Source organism: Salvelinus sp. IW2-2015, linkage group LG3 (genome assembly GCF_002910315.2).
Source record: "Salvelinus sp. IW2-2015 linkage group LG3, ASM291031v2, whole genome shotgun sequence".
NCBI classification, from domain to species: domain Eukaryota; kingdom Metazoa; phylum Chordata; class Actinopteri; order Salmoniformes; family Salmonidae; genus Salvelinus; species Salvelinus sp. IW2-2015.
The window spans coordinates 32,558,963-32,582,511 of NC_036840.1; the positions used below are offsets into that span (position 1 = coordinate 32,558,963).

At 45.1% G+C, this 23,549-nt stretch overlaps 1 protein-coding gene across 1 annotated transcript in view; it reads right to left on the bottom strand.

Annotated features, from left to right (window-relative positions):
* Positions 1-23,549, bottom strand: part of LOC111980804 (neurexin-2-like) — a 655,826-nt gene that overhangs the window by 142,374 nt on the left and 489,903 nt on the right. The window contains exon 15 of the mRNA XM_070449631.1: positions 11,504-11,631. Within this exon, the coding sequence (XP_070305732.1) occupies positions 11,504-11,631 (128 nt within the window). The remainder of the gene's footprint in view (positions 1-11,503; positions 11,632-23,549) is intronic.

Consider the following 23,549-nt stretch of genomic DNA (forward strand, 5'->3'; position numbering starts at 1 on the left):
AGTGGCTTCCTCTCCTTCCCTTCATCCATCTGCATTGATTGGAAAATACTTGCCAGGTGAAAACAATCCGTGTACGCTCATCTGGATGTCTCTCCCCTGTTCTTTCTGATCAGTGGAACTAAAGGAGAGGAGACGGGGATAGGAAGAGACTTATTTATACTACTGTGTGACTCAGGGATCATGGTGCCAGGCGTTGGCATGATAGGACGTGAAAGGATGCCCTGACGCCCCACGTGACACAGGCTGCGTTTAGACAGGCAAACCAATTGTGATAATTATTTTCTCACTAATTGGTCTTTTGACCAATTATATAGTACCAGTCAAAAGTTTGGACACACCTACTCATTCAAGTTTTTATTTTATTTTGACTATTTTCTACATTGTAGAATAACAGTGAAGACATCCCAATTATGAAATAAAACATGGAATCATGTACAAACCCCAAAAAGTGTAACAAAAATCTAAATATATTTTACATTTGAGATTCTTCAAAGTAGCCAGTCATTGCCTTGAAGACAGCGTTGCACGCTCTTGGCATTCTCTCAACCAGCTTCGTGAGGTAGTCACCTGGAATGCATTTCAATTAACAGGTATGCCTTAAAAGTTAATTTGTGGAATTTATTTCCTTCTTAATGCATTTGAGCCAATTAGTTGTGTTGTGACAAGGTAGGGTGGTATACAGAAGATAGCCCTATTTGGTATAAGTTACATACACTTAGGTTAGAGTCATTAAAACTCGTTTTTCAACCACTCCACAAATTTCTTGTTAACGAACTATAGTTTTGGCAAGTCGGTTATGACATTTACTTTGTGCATGACACAAGTAATCTTTCCAACAATTGTTTACAGAAAGATTATTTCACTTATAATTCACTGTATCACAATTCCAGTTGGTCAGAAGTTTACATACACTAAGTTGACTGTTCTTTTAAACAGCTTGGAAAATTCCAGAAAATGATGTCATGGCTTTAGAAGCTTCTGATAGGCTAATTGACATAATTTGAGTCAATTGGAGGTGTACCTGTGGATGTATTTCAAACTCAGTSCCTCTTTGTTTGACATCATGGGAAAATCAAAAGAAATCAGCCAAGACCTCAGAAAAACATTTGTAGACCTCCACAAGTCTGGTTCATCCTTGGGAGCAACTTCGAAACGCCTGAAGGTACCACATTCATCTGTACAAACAATAGTATGCAAGTATAAACACCATGGGACCACGCAGCCATCATACCACTCAGGAAGGAGATGTGTTCTGTCTSCTAGAGATGAATGTACTTTGGTGCGAAAAGTGCTAAATCAATTCTAGAACAACAGCAAAAGACTTTGTGAAGATTCTGGAGGAAACAGGTAAGAAGTATCTATATCCACAGTAAAACGAGTCCTATATCGACATAACCTGAAATGCCGCTCAGTAAGGAAGAAGCCACTGCTCCAAAACCGCCATAAAAAAGCCAGACTACGGTTTGCAACTGCACATGGGGACAAAGATCGTACTTTTTGGAAAATTTCCTCTGGTCTGATGAAACAAAAATAGAACTGTTTGGCTATAATGACCATCGTTATGTTTGGAGGAAAAAGGGGGTTGCTTGCAAGCAGAAGAACACCATCCCAACCGTGAAGCATGGGGGTGGCAGCATCATGTTGTGGAGGTGCTTTGCTGCAGGAGGGACTGGTGCACTTCACAAAATAGATGGCTTCATGAGGATGGAAAATTATGTGGATATATTGAAGCAACATCTCAAGACATTGGTCAGGAAGTTAAAGCTTGGTCACAAATGGGTCTTCCAAATGGACAATGACCCAAGCATACTTCCAAAGTTGTGGCAAAATGGCTTAAGGATGACAAGTCATGGTATTGGAGTGGCCATCACAAAGCCCTGACCTCAATCCTATAGAAAATTTGTAGGCAAGGAGGCCTACAAACCTGACTCAGTTACATTAGGAGAAATGGGCCAAAATTCACCCAACTTATTGTGGGAAGCTTGTGGAAGGATACCCGAAACGTTTGACCCAAGTTAAACAATTTAAAGGCAATGCTACCAAATACAAATTGAGTGTATGTAAACTTCTAACCCAGTGGGAATGYGATGAAAGAAATAAAAGCTGAAATAAACCATTCTCTCTACTATTATTCTGACTTTGATATTCTTAAAATAAAGTGGTGATCCGAACTGACCTAAGACAGGGAGTTTTTACTAGGATTACATGTCAAGAATTGTGATAAACTGAGTTTAAATGTATTTGGCTAAGGTGTTTGTAAACTTACGACTTCAACTGTATCTTCTTGCTCTTTTGCACCCCAGTATCTCTACTTGCACATCATCATTTGCACATCTATCACTCCAGTGTTAACGCTAAATTGTAATTTTTTACCTCTATGGCCTGTTTATTGCCTTACCTACCTAATCTTCTACATTTGCACACACTGTAAATAGATTTTTCTATTGTGTTATTGACTGTATGTTTGTTTAATGTGTAACTCTGTGTTGTAGTTTTTTCGCCCTGCTTTGCTTTATCTTGGCCAGGTCGCAGTTGTAAATGAGAACTTGTTCTCAACTGGCCTACCTAGTTAAATAAATCTGAAAAAATAAATAAAAATAAATAAATGAAACTGGCTCTCATGACGACTGCCACAGGAAAGGAAGACCCAGAGTTACCTCTGCTGCAGAGGATAAGTTCAGAAATTGCAGTCCAAATAAATGCTTCACAGAGTTCAAATATCAGACACATCTCAACATTAACTGTTCAGAGGAGACTGYGTGAATCAGGCCTTCATGGTCGAATTGCTGCAAAGAAACCACTACTAAAGGACACCAATAAGAAGAAGAGACTTGCTTGGACCAAGAAACACGAGCAATGGACATTAGACCGGTGGAAATCTGTCCTTTGGTCTGATGAGTYCAAATWTTAGATTTTTGGTTCYAACCGYCGTGTCTTTGTGAGACACAGAGTAGGTGAATGGATGATCTCACCATGTGTGGTTCCCACCGTGAAGCATGGAGGAGGAGGTGTGACCGTGTGGGGGTGCTTTGCTGGTGACACTCTCTGTGATTTATTTAGAATTTAAGGCACACTTAACCAGCATGGCTACCACAGCATTCTGCAACGATACGCCATCCCATCTGGTTTGTGCTTAGTGGGACTATCATTTGTTTTTCAGCAAGACAATGACCTTAAACACACCTCCAGGCTGTTTAAGGGCTATTTGACCAAGAAGGAGAGTGATAGAGTGCTGCATCTGATGACCTGGCCTCCACAATCACCCAACCTCAACCCAATTGAGATGGTTTGGGAAGAGTTGGACCCCAGAGTGAAGTAAAAGCAGCCAACAAGTGCTCAGAATATGTGGGAACTTCTCCAAAACCGTTGGAAAAGCATTCCTCATGAAGCTGGTTGAGAGAATGCCAAAAGTGTACAAAGCTGTCATCAAGGCAAAGGGTGGATACTTTGAATAATCTAAAATATATTTAGATTGTTTAACACTTTTTTTGGTTACTAAATCAAATAAAATAAAATCTTTTTTTTGTTGTTGTCACATGCACATGGTTAGCAGATGTTAATGCGAGTGTAGCGAAATGCTTGTGCTTCTAGTTCCGACAATGCAGTAATAACCAACGAGTAATTTAACCTAACAATTACACAACTACTACCTTATACACACAAGTGTAAAGGGATAAAGAATATGTACATAAAGATATATGAATGAGTAATGGTACAGAACGGCATAGGCAAGATGCAGTAGATGGTATCGAGTACAGTATATACATATGAGTATACTACATGATTCCATATGTGTTATTTCATAGTTTTGATGTCCTCACTATTATTCTACAATGTAGAAAAAAGTAAAATTAAAGAAAAACCCTGAAATGAGTAAGTGTGTCCAAACTTTTGACTGGTACTCTATATACAAACTATTCTCAGGTGTATTCCGTGAGTGGTGACATTACACTGTTGACACAGCTGTTACATTTCACACTTTTTCCACTCGCACTACCCCTCAACAACCGTTATCAGCATATGTTAAGGTGTGGGGGGACTAGACAGTAGTGACTAGAGTATAGCAATTAATTAAATAGAGTTATGTGTTTTCGTAGAAACGGCTTCTCCAGCTCTTCCCCAAAAGGCATCAAGACAACAGCTTGTGCCAGTTGTTGGATATGAAACAAAGTTTATAGTTTAATTAAAGCTAAAGTTTCTGTTTGCATTGGGCCTCTGGGTTGTTCCTTCACCGTAGCCGTCAGGGAGAAGAAGAGCCCGGTTGTAGCATCTCTGAGGCAGGCAGCAGTGGCACCAGAGACTTTTACAACTAAACCAAGATAGACCCCAGCCTGCTAAGCGAGGTGAAATATTTGTCTCATTGTTCTATCTGTGGTAGCGCCTTGTAGTCATCAGCATACACTTGTATGTTGCTTGATTTCCTGGTAGAATAAAATACGTTTTTAATGAGCTGGCAGGCCAGTTTGGGATGATAGTAGTAAAGTGTCTAGATAGATGCTGGCTGCTGACTAATGCATTTTGATATTTACCAGGGACATTTCATGCTATGTCTTCTGTTTTCATTTTCATCATTCAACAGTCTCTCTACCTACCAGGAAGTATATGAGTGGCTCTGACCTTGTATTTACATGATTGGTTTACTAATGCGGCGCCAAAATGCAGAGCCTTGCCCCTGTGTCCCCCCCCCATACATTTGACCCACGATTAGTTTTGTCCATCTCCTCTTCTTTTCCCTCCATCCTATCAAACACCACGCTATGCACTCCCCCTTTCATCCTCTCTCCCAACCATTCCTCCATCTCTCCATCCTATCCTCCAATCTATCAAAGACCAGGCTGAGAACGCCTCCTTTTCTCCTCTCATGCCCTCTCTATCCATCTCCTTCTCCTCCCTTCTATCCCTCCATCATTCTATTCAATATAGGCACTCCTTGTTCATCCTCTCTTCATCTCCCCCTCCTCTCTATCAGTCCACGTCATCCTCCTGTAGACTACAGGCGTGTAAATTGAGACTGCGTGACTATCTCCAACCTCAGCCTGGTAATTGAACCTACGCCTTATATCAGCCATTATGCCAATCACATTAGGCTGGTTCCACAGGGACCACAACCTTTAATCCCATCTGGGTTCACCCTGCGGGAAGAACGACAGTAGAGTCGTGACCGCCATTCACGCACGCACGCACGCATGCGCGCACACACACACACGCACACGCACACACACACACACACACGTGTGAGCAAGTAAGTGCGCACACACACACACACACATGTCCCCCCCCAAACACACACAGTGTGCATGTATCATCACACCATATACTTCCATATAGCTAGCTAAAGAGGATTAGCATATTTTGGGTTAGCCCGAGGCTAACTGTCATAATGATGAACAGGAAAATGGCCCACGGTTGGGGAGGGGGAGGCTAGCACGTTAGCAATGTTACATGAATGTCTGCACGAGTTTAGTGATGATACGATTACTGTGCTGGTTTTTGGAGCAGGTAAAATTGGCAGTGCCATGGGTTCACCGGGTGTACCTGGCTAGCGATGCCATGCGTCATGGTTCCCCAAGCCAATATTGAGAAGAAGCAGATGGTCTGCCAACATTCACTATCATCAGTCCAGATGTGGAGCTAATCGTCATGGCAAACATGGCATATGAGGCACCCTGCGCTGACAGATCTAGCATGGAAAAGGTGTCTGTGTGTGTGTGCGTCTGCAGAGGTTCCTGTGGCTCTCTGTGCTGAAAAATGCCCAGCCAACCCCGCATTCCTTCTCCCCTCTGCCACCTTGCCAGCTTTCATTGGCCATTAGTTAACTCTGGTGTGGGCTCTGAGTTTGTGTGTGTGCTCTGTGTGTTGTGTGTGTGTGAGTGTTGTATGTGTGTATGTGTGTATGTGTGTGTGTGTGAGTGTGAGTGTGTGTGTGTGCTCAGTTTGTTGTGTTGTGTGTATGTGTGTTCTGTGTATATCTATATTTTCAAGTCAAAGAGGAGTGACAAACTGCAGCATTCAATCCATCCCCTGTCTGGGACTCAGTACAGTAGGAAGCCTCAAACACAGCTGTAGGCTTGGCAGGGGGGAACCAGACCTCCAGAGCTACAGGGAGGGCCTGTCATGCCAAATAGTGTCTCCCTGCCAAATAGTGTCCCACCCTGCGGCCCTACGATCAGGGGCTTGTTAGGACCGCAGGAGAGGAGCTGTGGGTGTCYTGTGTGCTGCCTGCACAGAGATTATCTCTCCCAGGTTGAGTTAGCGGAATGATCTAAAATGACACCCTATTCCCTATATAGTGCACTCCTTTTGACCAGGGCCTATAGGGTAGTGTACTATGTAGGGAGCCTACTTGCTGTTCAGTCATCTCCTTTCCTATCTGTGACAATAATGATGATGACACACTACATTGCCAAAAGTATCATGCGCATTAATATGGAGTTTGTCCCCCTTTGCTGCTATAACAGCCTCCACTCTTTTGGGAAGGCTTTCCACTTGATGTTGAAACATTGTTGCAGGGACTTGCTTCCATTCAGCAACAAGAGCATTAGTGAGGTCTGGCACTGATGTTGGGGAATTAGGCCTGGCTCGCAGTCGGCGATCCAATTCATCCCAATGGTGTTCGATGGGGTTGAGGTCAGGGCTCTGTGCAGGTCAGTCAAGTTCTTCTACACCGATCTTGACAAAGCATTTCTGTATGGAGCTTGCTTTGTGCACAGGGGCATTGTCATGCTGAAACAGGAAAGGGCCTTCCCCAAACTGTTGCCACAAAGTTGGAAGCACAGAATKGTCTAGAATGTCATTGTATACTGTAGCATTAAGATTTCCCTTCACTGGAACTAAGGGGCCTAGCCTGACCCATTCCAACTCCAAACTTTACAGTTGGCACTATTAATTGGGACAGGTAGTGTTCTCCTGGCATCCACCAAACCCAGATTTGTCCATCGGACTGCCAGATGGTGAAGCGTGATTCATCACTCCAGAGAACGCGTTTACACTGCTCCAGAGTCCAATGAYGGGGAGCTTTACACCACTCCAGCTGATGCTTGGTATTGCGCATAGTGATTTTAGGCTTGTGTGGAATCCCATTTCATGAAGCTCCCGAAAAAACAGTTCATGTGCTTCCAGAGGCAGTTTGGAACTCAGCAGTGAGTGTTGCAACCGAGGACAGACGATATTTACACGCTACGCGCTAGTGTGGCCTACCACTTCGTGACTGAGCAGTTGTTGTTCATAGATGTTTCCACTTCACAATAACAGCGCTTACAGTTGCCCGGGGAAGCTCTTGATGACTGACTTGTTGGAAAGGTGGCATCCTATGACGGTGCCACGTTGAAAGTCACTGAGCTCTTCAGTAAGGCCATTCTACTGCCAATGTTTGTCTACGGAGATTGCATGGCTGTGTGCTCGATTTTATACACCTGTCAGCAACGGGTGTGGTTGAAATAGACAAATCGACAAATTTGAAGGGGTGTCCACTTACTTTTGTATATACACAGTGCATTCGGGAAGAATTTAGTTTTTCCACATTTTGTTATATTACAGCCTTACTCTTAAATTGATTTAATAGGTTTTTTTCTCCCCTTATAAATCTACACACAACATCCCATAATGACATAGTAAAAACAGGTTTTCAGACAATTGTTAAGCAAAATAAAAACTATAAATATCACAAATATCACAATATCACAAATATCACATAAGTATTCAGACCCTTTACYGATTACTTTGTTGAAACACATTTGGCATCGATTACAGCCTCGAGYCTTCTTGGGTATGACGCTACAAGCTTGCTTCTCACATTCTTCTCTGCAGATCCTCTCAAGGTATGTCAGGCTGTGCAGCTATTTTCAGGTCTCTCCAGAGATGTTCGATCAGGTTCAAGTCTCTGGCTCTGGCTGGGCCACTCAAACACATTCAGACACAGCACTTGTCCTGAAACCACTCTTGCTTTCTCTTGGCTGTGTGCTTAGGGTTGTTGTCCTGTTGGAGGGTGAACCTTCGCCCCAGTCTGAGGTCCTGGGTGCTCTGGAGCAGGTTTTCATCAACAATCTCTCTGTACTTTGCTCTGTTCATCTTTCCCTCGATCCTGACTACTCTTCCAGTCTCTGTCGCTGAAAAACCACCCCACAGCATGATGCTGCCACCACCATGCTTCACCGTAAGGATGGTGCCAGGTTTCCTCCAGATGTGACGCTTGGCATTCAGGCCAAAAAGTTCAATCTTAGTTTCATCAGACCAGAGAATCTTGTTTCTCATGGTCTGAGAGTCCTTTAGGTGCCATTTGGTAAACTCCAGTCTGGCTGTCATGCGCCTTTTACTGAGGAGTGGCTTCCGTCTGGCCACTCTAGCATAAAGGCCTTATTGGTGGAGTGCTGCAGAGATGGTTGTCCTTCTGGAAGGTTCTCCCATTTCCACAGAGGTACTATGTAGCTCTGTCAGAGTGACCATTGTTTTCTTGATCCCTGACCAAGGTCGTTCTCCCACGATTGCTCAGTTTGCCTGGGTGGCCAGCTCTAGGAAGAGAATTGGTGGTTCCAAACYTCTTCCATTTAAGAATGATGGAGGTCTTCGTGTTCTTGGGGACATGCAATGCTGCAGAAATGTTTTGGTACCCTTTCCCAGATCTGTGCTTCGACACGATCCTGTCTCTGAGCTCTACGGACAATACCTTTGACCTCATGGCTTGGTTTTTGCTCTGACATGCACTGTCAACTATGGGACCTTATATAGACAGGTGTGTGCCTTTCCAAATCGTGTCCAATCAATTGAATTTACCACAGGTGGACTCCAAGTTGTAGAAAGATCTCAATGAGGATCACTGGGAACAGGATGCACCTAAGCTCAGTTTCGAGTCTCATAGCAAAGGGTATGGATACTTATTTAAATACGGTATTTAATTTTAACATTTTTAATTAAACCATTTTATTTCATTATAGGGTATTGTGTGTAGATTGATGAGGAAAGAAATATTTTAATCCATTTCAGAGTAACTGTAACATAAACAAAATGTGGAAAAAGTAATGGGTTCTGCGAATGCACTGAAATGTATGTCTGCAGCTGTTCGTTGGGCATCACTGTATACAATTACAGGATGCTGATTAGTTAGTCGATTGGTTTTGATTGAGTGTGAATCTAGAGAAATGTATTATGGGTGCTCAATAAGTCGAGCTGTTGAGGGTAAACAGATATTGCACTCTGGGTAGAAGCGATCAGCGTTCATCCATCAGAAACACGGCGACACGGTCGATTATTGCAGTTTTGTAATTATTGGGACTGCCGGGGGGGGGGGGGGGGATAGCATGGCCAATGTAAATGGCCAACGAGGGGATTGGATCACTTTCATCCGTCAAGCAAAATGGTGGAAAATGGTTCTGCCCACTCTCATTTTTCAACCTAATAGCACGAATCGTGGACATTAACGCTACAGCACGCAAACCTATTCACAGTTTCCTCCACATCCAGAATCTTTACATAACATACGCAGTATATTGCCTCTAGTGCCAGAAGAGAATAGTAAATTGGGAGAGTTAAACCTAAGTTTCCCTGCACATACAAAAACCTAAACCTACATGTTACATATTCACTGACTCTACAGTAAGAGAAGAAAGTAGATTGAGGGAAGCTTTGCAAACTAAACTACTTCAGTGTTGTCACGTTGGAGCAAGGTTAGAGTAGTGCGGTCCGGCTGGGGAGAGCTAATTTCATCGGTGTAATCAAACAGGCATGTGGGCTCAGCTAATTGCTCCGGGAAGTGATCGAGCTCTGAGTTGAGCAAACAAACCCTCAGATAGTTAAAGAATGCTGCAGTCAAGTCCTTTTCCGACTTGTTACGATGCAAGTGACTGCCTGCACCGCTGTCCCCTGCCGTTCTTCTCCATTAGTTTGTTCCTCAAAACTTTTTCTCTAAGATACCGTAGTAGACGATGCCATGCTCCATCTCCACAGTGAGTGTACAACTTTCTCTCCTCCGTCCCCTCTCGGAAATTGTGACTTTAGGCTTCCTGCTATCCCCTCCTTTCAGCCCATTGGCGTCATTCTTTGTCCAAATCCTTGTTCGTATTTATTTGTTGCTACCACAATTTCTCTCAAATAAAGTTTCCAGCCATTGTGACTTTACTCCATTTTCCCCAGTCTGACTCATACTTTGGATATTATTTTACCTGACTTCCTTCCATACTAACAGGCTCTACCTACCCCTAAACTTGTCAGCCTGCCTGGACCATGGTGTTAAAAGACGTGTAGGTACATGTGACTCAGCAGAGAGAGCGAGRGCGTGCAAGAGAGAGCATGGAAGAGAGAATGAGCGAGACAAAGAATGATATAACGAGAGAGAGGGGGAGAGAGAGTCCTGTCTGTTTGCTGACGTAACGTTTTAAGAAGCTGCAGTATTCTTGATTTAATGAGGACACCATTTGGACGCTGCAGGTTGCTTGATGAGGTGGGCTCACTAACTGGAAATTGGATTTGCAGAGGAGACGATTACCTTTCATTTACTCCCTTCATCCCTCTCTCCATCCCCTCACATACTGCGTCTGACAGACTTCATGTTTTCCACAAAGTATATTTTAACCGTTGGCTCACTCTTCTAACTCGTTGCTCATACATACACTTTCAAGCTTGTACGCTAACAATTCCAGAGTTTAAAAATAAATAAGTTGAAGTACAGAACGTCTTTTTAAAACACGGGTTGCCAATGGAATGGAATGAATCATTCAAAGTTGTTGTTCAGACTGGGAAAGAGAGGGAGAGAGAGAAACAGGATGGGAGATAGATAGTACGACTGGTTTCTCTTCCTTCCTCAGGCGATGTTCAATGAATGATGAACCCGAAGCTCTCTGCTTCCCAACTTCTCCCTGCACATGTAGCCATGATGGGGGGAGTCACATGTAGCCATGATGGGGAGAGTCACATGTAGCCATGATGGGGAGAGTCACATGTTACAGCATGATGGGGGAGTCACATGTGCCATGATGGGGCAAGAGCCATTGTTTAAGGCCCATTTGGAAAAATGGGGGGGATTCACATGTAGCCATGATGGGGGCACTGGGGGGGAGTCACATGTAGCCATGATGGGGAGAGTCACACATGTAGCATGATGGGGAGAGTCACATGTAGCCATGATGGGGAGTCACATGTAGCTCATGATAGGGGGAGAGTCACCATGTAGCCATGATGGGGGGAGTCACATGTCCATGATGGGGAGAGTCCACATGTAGCCATGATGGGGAGAGTCCATGTAGCCATGATGGGGGAGTCACATGTAGCCATGATGGGGAGAGTCACATGTAGCCATGATGGGAGAGTCCACATGTGCCATGATGGGGGGAGTCACATGTAGCCATGATGGGGAGAGTCCATCAATGTAGCCATGATGGGGAGAGTCACATGTAGCCATGATGGGAGAGTCACATGTAGCCATGATGGGGAGAGTCACATGTAGCCATGATGGGGGAGTCACATGTAGCCATGATGGGGAGAGTCCCATGTAGCCATGATGGGGGAGAGTCACATGTAGCCATGATGGGGGGAGTCACATGTAGCCATGATGGGGGGAGTCACATGTAGCCTGATGGGGGGAGTCACATGTAGCATGATGGGGGAGTCACATGTAGCCATGATGGGAGAGTCACATGTAGCCTGATGGGGAGAGTCACATGTAGCCATGATGGGGAGAGTCCATGTAGCCATGATGGGGGGAGTCACATGTAGCCATGATGGGGGAGTCACCATGTAGCCATGATGGGGAGAGTCACATGTAGCCATGATGGGGAGAGTCACATGTAGCCATGTGGGGAGAGTCACATGTAGCCATGATGGGGAGAGCACATGTCGCCATGATGGGGAGAGTCACATGTAGCCATGATGGGGAGAGTCACATGTGCCATGATGGAGAGAGTCATATGTAGCCATGATGGGGGGAGTCACATGTAGCCATGATGGGGAGAGTCACATGTAGCCATGATGGGGAGAGTCACATGTAGCCATGATGGGGAGAGTCAATGTAGCCATGATGGGGAGTCACATGTAGCCATGAATGGGGGGAGTCACATGTAGCCATGATGGGGAGAGTCCAATGTAGCCATGATGGGAGAGTCACATGTAGCCATGATGGGAGAGTCACATGTAGCCATGATGGGGAGAGTCACATGTAGCCATGATGGGGGAGAGTCACATGTAGCCATGATGGGGAGAGTCCCATGTAGCCATGATGGGGGGAGTCACATGTAGCCATGATGGGGAGAGTCACATGTAGCCATGATGGGGAGAGTCACATGTAGCCATGATGGGGGGAGTCACATGTAGCCATGATGGGGAGAGTCACATGTAGCCATGATGGGGAGAGTCACATGTAAGCCATGAGGGGGAGATCACATGTAGCCATGATGGGGGAGTCACATTTAGCCATGATGGGGGGATTCACATGTAGCCATGATGGGGAGAGTCACATGTAGCCATGATGGGGAGAGTCACATGTAGCCATGATGGGGAGAGTCACATGTAGCCATGATGGGGGGAGTCACATGTAGCCATGAATGGGGGGAGTCACATGTAGCCATGATGGGGAGAGTCACATGTAGCCATGATGGGGGAGTCACATTGTAGCCATGATGGGAGAGTCACATGAATGCTAATTACGTAGAACTTTTGAATAGATCGTCTTGATGGAAAGCACTCTACCGCCTCCAGAACAGTATGTATTGTATGTGTGTGTGTGTGTGCTTTCCCATTCAGGGTAAGTACATACTCACAACATAATTCCCTGATGCAAATCAAAGCGACAGTGAATTCTTGCTGAGCCTCTTCTTGACTCAGTGTCTCTGTAAATTCCCACCACGGAGACCAACCAGGATCTTAACATTGGAGCTTTTTTAGTTCTTCAGCATTCACACAATTACCTCATGCATTGAAAAATAAGTGCCAAGAAAATAAACTTTTCTGCTTCCAATTTCTAGTAAAAGCTGACGGGAGAAAGTTCTACCATTTGAGTGGGAAAACAAGAGCTTTGGTTTTCAGCTGGAGTCATTTCAAATCAAATGAAAATGCAGAGAGAACACATGTAGTTACTGAGAGATAACACGAGACCTCTCTGAAATACAAATGGATGGCCCTCCCATCAGTAAAATGTAGTTGTTGCAAAAAAGGGTCAATGCAGATTTTTTTATTTTTTTTTATTTCACCTTTATTTAACCAGGTAGGCTAGTTGAGAACAAGTTCTCATTTGCAACTGCGACCTGGCCAAGATAAAGCAAGCAGTGTGAACAGACAACAACACAGAGTTACACATGGAGTAAACAATAAACAAGTCAATAACATGGTAGAAAAAAAGAAAAAAAGAGAATCTATACAATGTGTGCAAAAGGCATGAGGAGGTAGGCAATAAATCAGATAATTACAATTTAGCAGATTAACACTGGAGTGGTAAATCATCAGATAATCATGTGCAAGTAGAGATACTGGTGTGGCAAAAAAAGCAGAAAAGGAAATAAAAGCAGTATGGGGAGGGTGAGGTAGGTAAATTGGGTGGGCTATATACCGATGGACTATGTACAGCTGCAGCGATCGGTTAGCTGCTCGGATAGCAGATGTTTAAAGTTGTTGAGGGAGATAAAAGTCTCCAACTTCAGAGATTTTTTGCAATTCGTTCCAGTCGCAGGCAGCAGAGAACTGGAAGGAAAGGCGTCCAAATGAGGTTTTGGCTTTAGGGATGATCAGTGAGATACACCTGCTAGAGCGCGTGCTACGGGTGGGTGTAGCCATCGTGACCAGTGAACTGAGATAAGGCGGCACTTTACCTAGCATAGCCTTGTAGATGACCTGGAGCCAGTGGGTCTGACGGCGAACATGTAGCGAGGGCCAGCCGACTAGGGCATACAGGTCGCAGTGGTGGGTCGAATAAGGTGCTTTAGTAACAAAACGGATGGCACTGTGATAAACTGCATCCAGTTTGCTGAGTAGAGTATTGGAAGCCATTTGTAGATGACATCGTCGGAAGTCGAGGATCGGTAGGATAGTCAGTTTCCACTAGGGTGAGTTTTGGCGGCGTGAGTGAAGGAGGCTCTGTTGCGAAATAGAAAGCCGACTCTAGATCTGATTTTGGATTGGAGTGTGTGATATGAGTCTGGAAGGGAGTTTGCAGTCTAGCCAGACACCTAGGTACTTATAGATGTCCACATATTCTAGGTCAGACCGTCCAGGTGGTGATGCTAGTCGGGGCGTGGGGTGCAGGCAGCGAACGGTTGAAGAGCATGCATTTGGTTTACTAGCGTTTAAGAGCAGTTGGAGGCCACGGAAGGAGTGTTGAATGGCATTGAAGCTCGTTTGGAGGTTGGTTATCACAGTGTCCAAAGAAGGGCCAGAAGTAATCAGATGGTGTCGTCTGCGTAGAGGTGGATCAGGGAATCGCCCGCAGCAAGAGCAACATCATTGATATATACAGAGAAAAGAGTCGGCCGAGAATTGAACCCTGTGGTACCCCCATAGAGACTGCCAGAGGACCGGACAGCATGCCTTCCGATGTTGACGCACTGAACTCTGTCTGCAAAGTAGTTGGTGACCAGGCAAGGCAGTCATTAGAAAACCGAGGCTACTGAGTCTGCCATAAGAATATGGTGATTGACAGAGTCGAAGCCTTTGCCAGGTCGATGAAAGGACGAGCACAGTACTGTCTTTTATCGATGCCGGTTATGATATCATTTAGTACCTTGAGCGTGGCTGAAGTGCACCCGTGACCGGCTCGGAAACCGGATTGCACAGCGGAGAAGGTACGGTGGGATTCGAATGGTCAGTGATCTGTTTGTTGACTTGGCTTTCGAAGACCTTAGATAGGCAGGGCAGGATGGATATAGGTCTGTAACAGTTTGGGTCCAGGGTGTCTCCCCTTTGAAGAGGGGGATGACCGCGGCAGCTTTCCAATCTTGGGGATCTCAGATGATACGAAGGAGAGGTTGAACAGGCTGGTAATAGGGGGTGCGACAATGGCGGCGGACAGTTTCAAAATAGGGGGTCAGATTGTCAAGCCCAGCTGATTTGTATGGGTCCAGGTTTTCCAGCTCTTTCAGAACATCTGCTATCTGGATTTGGGTAAAGCAGAAGCTGGGGAGGCTTGGGCGAGTAGCAGCGGGGGGGGGGGGCGGGGGCTGTTGGCCAAGGTTGGAGTCGCCAGGAGGAAGGCATGGCCAGCCATGAGAAATGCTTGTTGAAGTCTTCGATCATCACGGATTTATCGGTGGTGACCGTGTACCTAGCCTCAGTGCAGTGGGCAGCTGGGAGGAGGTGCTCTTGTTCTCCATGGACTTTACAGTATCCCAGAACTTTTTGGAGTTAGAGCTACAGGATGCAAATTTCTGCTTGAAAAAGCTGGCCTTTGCTTTCCTGACTGACTGCGTGTATTGGTTCCTGACTTCCCTGAACAGTTGCATATCGCGTGGGCTCTTCGATGCTATTGCAGTTCGCCACAGGATAGCCCAGGTAGCTATTTGGTTAACTATTTAACTAACTATTTAGCAGTCTTATGGCTTGGGGGTAGAACCTCTGTTGGTTCCAGTCTTGGTGCATCGGTACTGCTTGCCATGCGGTAGCAGAGAGAACAGTCTACGACTTGGGTGGCTCGAGTCTTGGACAATTTTTAGGGCCTTCCTCTGACACCGCCTGGTATAGAAGTCATGGATGGCAAGGAGCTCGACCCTGTGATGTTCTGGGCCGTCTGCACTACCCTCTGTAGCGCCTTGCGGTCGGATGGCAAGCAGTTGCCATACCAAGCGGTGATGCAGCCAGTCAATAAGCCCTCAATGGTGCACCTGTAGAACATTTTGAGGATCTGAGGGCTCATGCCAAATCTTTTCAGCCTGCTGAGGGGGAAGTAATTTGTGTGCTGGTGATGGTGCGTGGCCAGCTGAGCCTTCAAATCCAATCTAAAGTGGTCTTTACAGCGGATTTGGCATAGCAATAACCGCTTTTACAGAATAATATTCACTCCTTATCGGAGGGGCCGGTTACTCCAGTGGCTGATCCACATGCACACACACAGGGCCAATCTGACGGGCCTGAGCTTCGTGCCTCAGGTATCGCCGTCAAAGGAGTTCCATGGCGGATGGAAAGTGGAAGGAACTGTAAAAAAATTCTCTGTTCACTGAGCTATAACCTCAATCCATCATATCAGTGAACCGTCCAGGATTAGGGTGAAAGAAGGAAGGAGCGAGGGAGAGGGAGGGAGAGAGAAAAAGAGAGAGCGAGAGAGAAGACAGGGATCTTTTCAGAAACTCATCTCTGATATCACATGCAAAGGCAGATAACCTATCAAACTCATCTTTCTTCTACTTCTCCTCTTTACTACACCTCTTCCTCCCCCTTCTTTTCTAAACAACACAAATTAATTGCCCGTTAGAGAAGGGGGGATTGATTTAACACACTAACAGACCCGGGGGGGGGGAAAGCTGCATGAGTTCTGGGCATGCCGAGTACAACGGTCTCTCTCTCACACACAAACAAACACACACCAGACGTATAGATTCACTAAAGATGCCGCAGTGAGATCTAAATAATACACACATCAATACACAGGTACACACACACACCTCTCTGGAACGAATCGTCTCGCAACACCCTGACCAACCCACTCCGACCAGGGTCGGTCTCAAGCTCAACCTCACTGGGAGAGGAACCGGCCAATGGAAAGGCTCCGGTTCTCTTCTCCTGCTGAGTAGTGAATTGGCAGATGGAGTGGCAGTTGGCTGTCTAGTTATCTAAATAGACAACATGACATCCATGAACATTCTGCTCAAGCAAGCTTATGCCTCATGAGGAATTTGAATGAARCAACACACATTCTCCCTTTATCTTCACAATTCACTTTCAACAGTCCAGTTTGCTATTCAGCAAACATTTTAATTGACAGCGCCTCAACTATTCTTAACAGTGTGCATTTTGAAAAACAGTACAATGCCACACTGGTGTTAAACTATGTAGGGCTTCGCGAGGAGCGTGGCAGTGAGGGCGGCTGTGGTTTTAATCGAGGGTGCTCTCGGCACACGGGCTTTGAGTGCATTGAGTGGTTGGACCACACATCCGTATGTGAACTCTGCATGGCTGAACAGAGCTAAACATCTCTCTCCGTTTTCCCTCTTTCCTCTCCCTCTCTCTCTTCCTCCATCTCTCGCTTCATTGCATCCTCTCCATCTTGGCCCTAAAGTCCCCCATCTCTCTATCCTACAGCTCTCGCCATATTTCTTTCTCTCTTCTGCCCCCCCCCCCTCCCTCTCTCTCAGTCTCCGTCTTTCTCCCTCTCTTTCTGTTTGTCAGATATACACTCTGTGTGGTTGACTGGCTCCAGAGATAGAAAACAGACCCACTGCTGCCCGTACAGAGGGCACAACCTCAGTCAGATAACAGAAACTCACTGAGGGAGACTCATCCGTGAGAGGATGTTTAGGGGAGAGCTGAGGAATACAGTTTGGTTACAAGTCAATACACATACAGTTGAGTTGTGTTTTAGTCTTTTAAAGTACACTGCATGGCATAGTGGAGAAGCAGACAGGGACAGAGAGGAACACATAAGCCTATACTGCTAGAGGAGATTACAAAACTGGAGCTGCAGAGCTGATATATGACGAGCGATGCAGAGTGGAAATCTACAGCACCTCAGGACAAGACAGAACAGGTTAGTATAGGACAAGACAGGACAAGACAGGGCAAGTTAAGACAGGATAAGACAGGACAAGATAAGAAAGGACAAGACAAGACAGGACAAGTCAGGACAAGACAGGACAGGACAAGCGAGGACAGGAGAGGACAGGACAGGAGAGGCTGGTAACTCAATCTACCCATTCTCTCGCCCTCTTTCTGTCTCTCCCTTTTGATCACTTTTACTTCCTCTCTCCATTTTATCTCTCTCTTCCCCCTCTCTCCCTCCATCAATTTATCTGATTTTCTGGCAATACTATTGGATTAACTCAATGCTATTGGATTAACTCAATACTATTGTATTAACTCAATGCTATTGGATTAACTCAATACTATTGTATCAATGCTATGGATAACTCAGTGATATTGGATTGACGCAATACTATTGGATTGACTCAATACTATTGGATTAACTCAATATTATTGGATTAACTCAATGCTATTGGATTAACTCAATACTATTGGATTAACTCAATGCTATTGGATAAACTCAATGCTATTGGATTAACTCAATACTATTGGATTAACTCAGTGCTATTGGATTGACTCAATACTATTGGATTAACTCAATACTATTGGATAAACTCAGTGCTATTGGATTAACTCAATACTATTGGATTAACTCAGTGCTATTGGATTAACTCAGTGCTATTGGATTAACTCAGTGCTATTGGATTAACTAAATACTATTGGATTAACTCAGTGCTGTTGGATTAACTCAGTTGACAGAATCAATAGAAAGAATAAATTATTTGAATGAAAACAAACACTATTTGAACCAATGCGTGTGGTGGATATAGCTTATGCACTCTTTAGCCGTAGTGAGTGAATGGGTGCTGTGGTGTACCCTCTATCCCCTCTTCCCCAGGGAATTAGATCAACCAGGATACAGCAGGTCAGTCCTGCCTCCCTGCTCCTCCCTTCTCCCCTAACAGCGTATTGATCCTAGGGAGGCAATCTATTTACTAACTGAGCATTCACACCCAGAACTCACTGGGCATTCACAGCCTCATCGCCACCGCAACTACAAACACAGCAAGGGACCTGTTCTGTGCTAATACCTATCCACCTAGTTAGCTACCTTTCTACCTAGGTTCCTAGCCTACCTGGGTGGTTGCCTGTATTTCTCAGAATATAATCAACCACAATGGTTAAAAGGTCTAACTATCCATTCATTGCTTAGACTTCATCTGGTCATTTTGGTTCAATCTCCATACCGAGACAGTTTCCTGCAGCTGTGGAGCGTGAAACTAATCGGTGCTAATTCCCCAAAGCATCCCAGACACTCGCCTCTGAGCAGCCCCCCCCCCCCCCCTGAGGGAGGAGACAGGAAAACCACGGAAAGCAGGAAGAGCACAGAGAGCCAGGTGGAGGCCTTCAGGCGAGGCTGTCAGCACTCCACCCATGTGGAGGTTATTCATTAGTGGGCCGCAGAGGCAGGATTAATCGATAGCCGCCCGGCCCCACGCATGCTGAGGAGAGGCTCCTCCCAAACCCACCAGGGCCCCATCTCGTTAATGCCAACGACCGCTGGCCCCCCTGCGCCAACATATCATTCATCAAACATTCCTTCACGAGCACACACGGACGCACACACACACGCGCACACACACACACAACCCTATGTTTGGCTTGTGTCTTTTCTCCCCCGTCGGCAAGATGAAGGGGACTCAATTTTTTAAAGTGACATTCGTTTAAGAGGAAAAGGAAGAAGGGGAGGGGAGAGATGAGATTATGAGTGTGTCTGTTCCTTAGCAGTGGTATTCAACTCTGGGGGGAACTGCTGTGGGGCCTCAACATTTAGAGTACAGATTATTGCATGGGACAATATTCAAATGCTTTTGAGAAAGATCATTTTGAGAATAGTTTTTTTTTATTGGGTAAATGCATTTACTGGTGAATTTTTTGTGAAGAGATGAAAATGTAATGAATTTAAGGTTATTTGTTGGTGTAAAAATGTTAATGTAGCAAAAATGTGGTCCTCAGAAATTCTGGTGGAAAACTTGTAAGAGCCATACTTCACAGTGACCCTGAAATACACTTCTCCATCGTTTACGGAGAACCTGGCACCGTCACACTAGTCATCAGATACTATGGGTCTTCTGAGGAATGGGGCCCCTAACAAGTAATCAGCGCTTGGCTTATTTAATGTGATGACCCAGGACAGCTCATTGACAAACAGACTGGCGGGGCCCAGACTCCTGGTCGCCTCTGCAATATAACTGCAGATGAGGTCAGGTCCGATAAAGCTGTTACCGTGACAACTCACACATTGTAAACATAACGACTGTCATTTGTTAGGACCACAGATATACACTGACTGTCTCTCCCTCGCTTTCTCCTCTAGAAGTTTGGTCCCGCTTGTCAGCTAACTTTAGAACTGTGGTGAATGATCTATAAATCACCTACAATTCAGATAAATGGGCAACTCACCGTGATGATCCTGTAACTTAACAAGGAAGTGGCTTCTCAGAGATGACTGATAAGGGAACTATCTTCAGCATCGGTGACCCATCACTCCAAAATGGAGGCCGTTGAGTTGATGAATAACAAGCTCACTTTGTTGGCCATATAAAAGCACACAGTGGTCCGTCCCAAATGGAACCCTATGTTCTATATAGTGCACTAACTTGGACCAGAGCCCCTTTGGACCCTTTGTGTGTGTGTGTGTGTGTGTGTGTGTGTGTGTGTGTGTGTGTGTGGTGTGTGTGTGTGTCTCGGTGTTGTGTGTGTGTGTGTGTGTGTGTGTGTGTGTGTGTGTGTGGTGTAACTTGTGTGTCTGTGTGCTCGTGTTGTGGGTGTGTGTGTGTGTGGTGTGTAGTGCTGCTACTCTCTTGGTGTTGTTGTGTGTGTGTGTGTGTGTGTGTGTGTGTGTGTGTGTGTGTGTGTGTGTGTGTGTGTGGTGTGTGTGTGTGTGTGTGTGTGTGTGTGTGTGTGTGATGTGGTGTGTTGTAACCTGTGTGTGTGTGTGTAACTGTGTCTGTGTCTCCCTCTCTTGGTGTGTGTGTGAAGGGCGGGGTGCTGTGAGCCAGACATAGGGCCAATGCATATCATTACTCAGACCAACCCCAGATGCAGCCCGGAGAGCCAGGCTTTGTGGTGTCACAGAGGGCTCCAATGGGCATCCGTCAACCCCGTGTTACTTCCTGTAATGAGAGGCTGCTGTGTTTGTATGTTGTGTCTGTCCTCACTTGTGGAGGCTACATGGAGACGGCTGGGTCGGGTAGGGAAGGAGATCCTGTGTACACACAAATATATATATATATATATCAGTGGAGGCTGCTGAGGGGAGTACGGCTCGAAGCAAATGGAATGGAATCACCCACATGGAAACCATGTGTTTGGTGTATTTGATACCATTCCACCTGTTTTGCTCCAGCCATTACCACGAGGCCATCCTCCCCAATTAAGGTGCCACCAGCCTCCTGTGATAAATACATATATATATACATACATACATACATACATACATACATACATACATACATACATACATACATACATATATATATATATATATATATACTGTTGTGTTGTGACAAGGTAGGGGTGGTATACCAAGTCTATGTTATGGTAAGAACATATCAAATAAGCAAAGAGAACCGACAGTCCATCATTACCTTAAGACATGGAGGTCAGTCAATCAAGTGCAGTCGCAAAAACAGTCAAGTGCTGTGATGAAACTGGCTCTCATGAGGAATGCGACAGGAAAGGCAGACCCAGAGTTACCTCTGCTGCAGAGGAYAAGTKCATTAGAGTTACCAGCCTCAGAAATTGCAGTCCAAATAAATGCTTCACAGAGTTCAAGTAACAGATACATCTCAACATCAACTGTTCAGAGGAGACTGTGTGAATCCGGCCTTCATGGTCGAATTGCTGCAAAGAAACCACTACTAAAGGACACCAATAAGAAGAAGAGACTTTCTTGGGGCAAGAAACATGAGCAGTAGACATTAGACCGGTGGAAATCTGTCCTTTGGTCTGATGAGTCCAAATTTGAGATTTTGGGTTCCAACTGTTGTGTCTTTGTGAGATGCAGAGTAGGTGAATGGATGATCTCGGCATATGTAGTTCCCACCATAAAGCACGGAGGAGGAGGTGTGATGGTGTGGGGTGCTTTGCTGGTGACACTGTCAGTGATTTATTTAGAATTCAAGGCACACACTTAACCAGCATGACTACCACAGCATTCTGCAGCGATACGCCATCCCATCTGGTTTGCGCTTAGTGGGACTATAATTTGTTCCTCAACAGGACAATGACCCAACACACCTCCAGGCTGTGTAAGGGCTATTTGACCAAGAAGGAGAGTGATGGAGTGCTGCATCAGATGACCTGGCCTCCACAATCACCCAACCTCAACCCAATTGAGATGGTTTGAGATGAGTTGGACCGCAAAAGTGAAGGAAATGCAGCTCAGTACTCAGAATATGTGGGAAGTCCTTCAAGACTGTTAGAAAAGCATTCCAGGTGAAGTTGGTTGAGAGAATGCCAAGAGTGTGCAAAGCTGTCATCAAGGGTAGCAACTTTGAAGAATATCAAATATAAAATATATTCTACATTGTAGTAAATAGTAAAAATAAAAATAAAAACTTAAATGAGTAGGTGTGTCCAAACTTTCGACTGGTACTGTTAATATTATTGTATTATTTTATATTGATATTAATAGACATATTTCTCTCCTAGTCATGGAGAAACAATCAGTCACCTACTAGTGTGTTACAATGTAATTACATGGGTAAATCCATTGCGCTGGAATAAGGCCTGTGTAATGTAAAGTGAAAAGTGTCCCCACAGAACTTTCTGTATCTCTTTGAGCTCCGAGATGTAAGAGAGCTTTAGTGATACGGCAATCGATATCCACAATCAAAATTGATTACCCCACAGACTATACCCACGTCAGACGTACTAGACACACGTCAGACTGAATTTACACTTGCCCATGAGACCCTTATAAAGCATCATGTTAAATGAAGGTACAGCCCCCAGTCCTGGTCCTACAGAAACTTGCCTCTGTCCTCTACCATGGAGCTGAAAGTAATTAAAGAATCAAAAGTAATTCCAGTTGGGGGGGGATAAAAAGAGCTGGGAGAGAGGCTGATGGCCTGAAGTGATGGGGGGAGGAGCGGGAGGACAACAGAGAATAAGGACAACAGAGAGAGAGAGAGAGAGAGAGAGAGAGAGAGAGAGAGAGAGAGAAAATCAACAATGAGAGAGAATGAAGGAGCTGCTCAGACGTACAGACAGTCGGCAGGGTCAACCCAAGGTCAACCCAGCGCTCATCAGCCCTATAATGAAACCTACAGACCCGTAATTCACTCACACTGATACTGGGTGCGTCCTAAATGGTACCCCATTCCCTATGTAGTGCACTACTTTTGACCAGCGCCCGTAGGGAATAGGCTGCCATCTGGACTCACCACTGATATACCCACTGTGATGGTACAAAGTCGATGGGATGTGATGGAAGCCCCTGATGATATAGTGTGATATAGAAGGCTAGGTGATATTGCGTGATATAGAAGGCTAGGTGATATTGTGTGATATAGGAGGATAGGTGATATAGAAGGTGATATAGAAGGCTAGGTGACATCGTGTGATATAGATGCTAGGTGATATAGAAGGCTAGTAGATATTGTGTGATATAGAAGGCTAGATGATATAGAAGGCTAGGTGATATAGTGTAATATAGAAGGCTAGGTGATATAGAAGGTCAGGTGATATAGTGTGATATAGATGCTAGGTGATATAGAGGGCTAGGTGATATAGTGTGATATAAACGGCTAGGTGATATAGAAGGCTAGGTGATATAGTGTGATATAGATGCTAGGTGATATAGAAGGCTAGGTGATATAGTGTAAAATAGAAGGCTATGT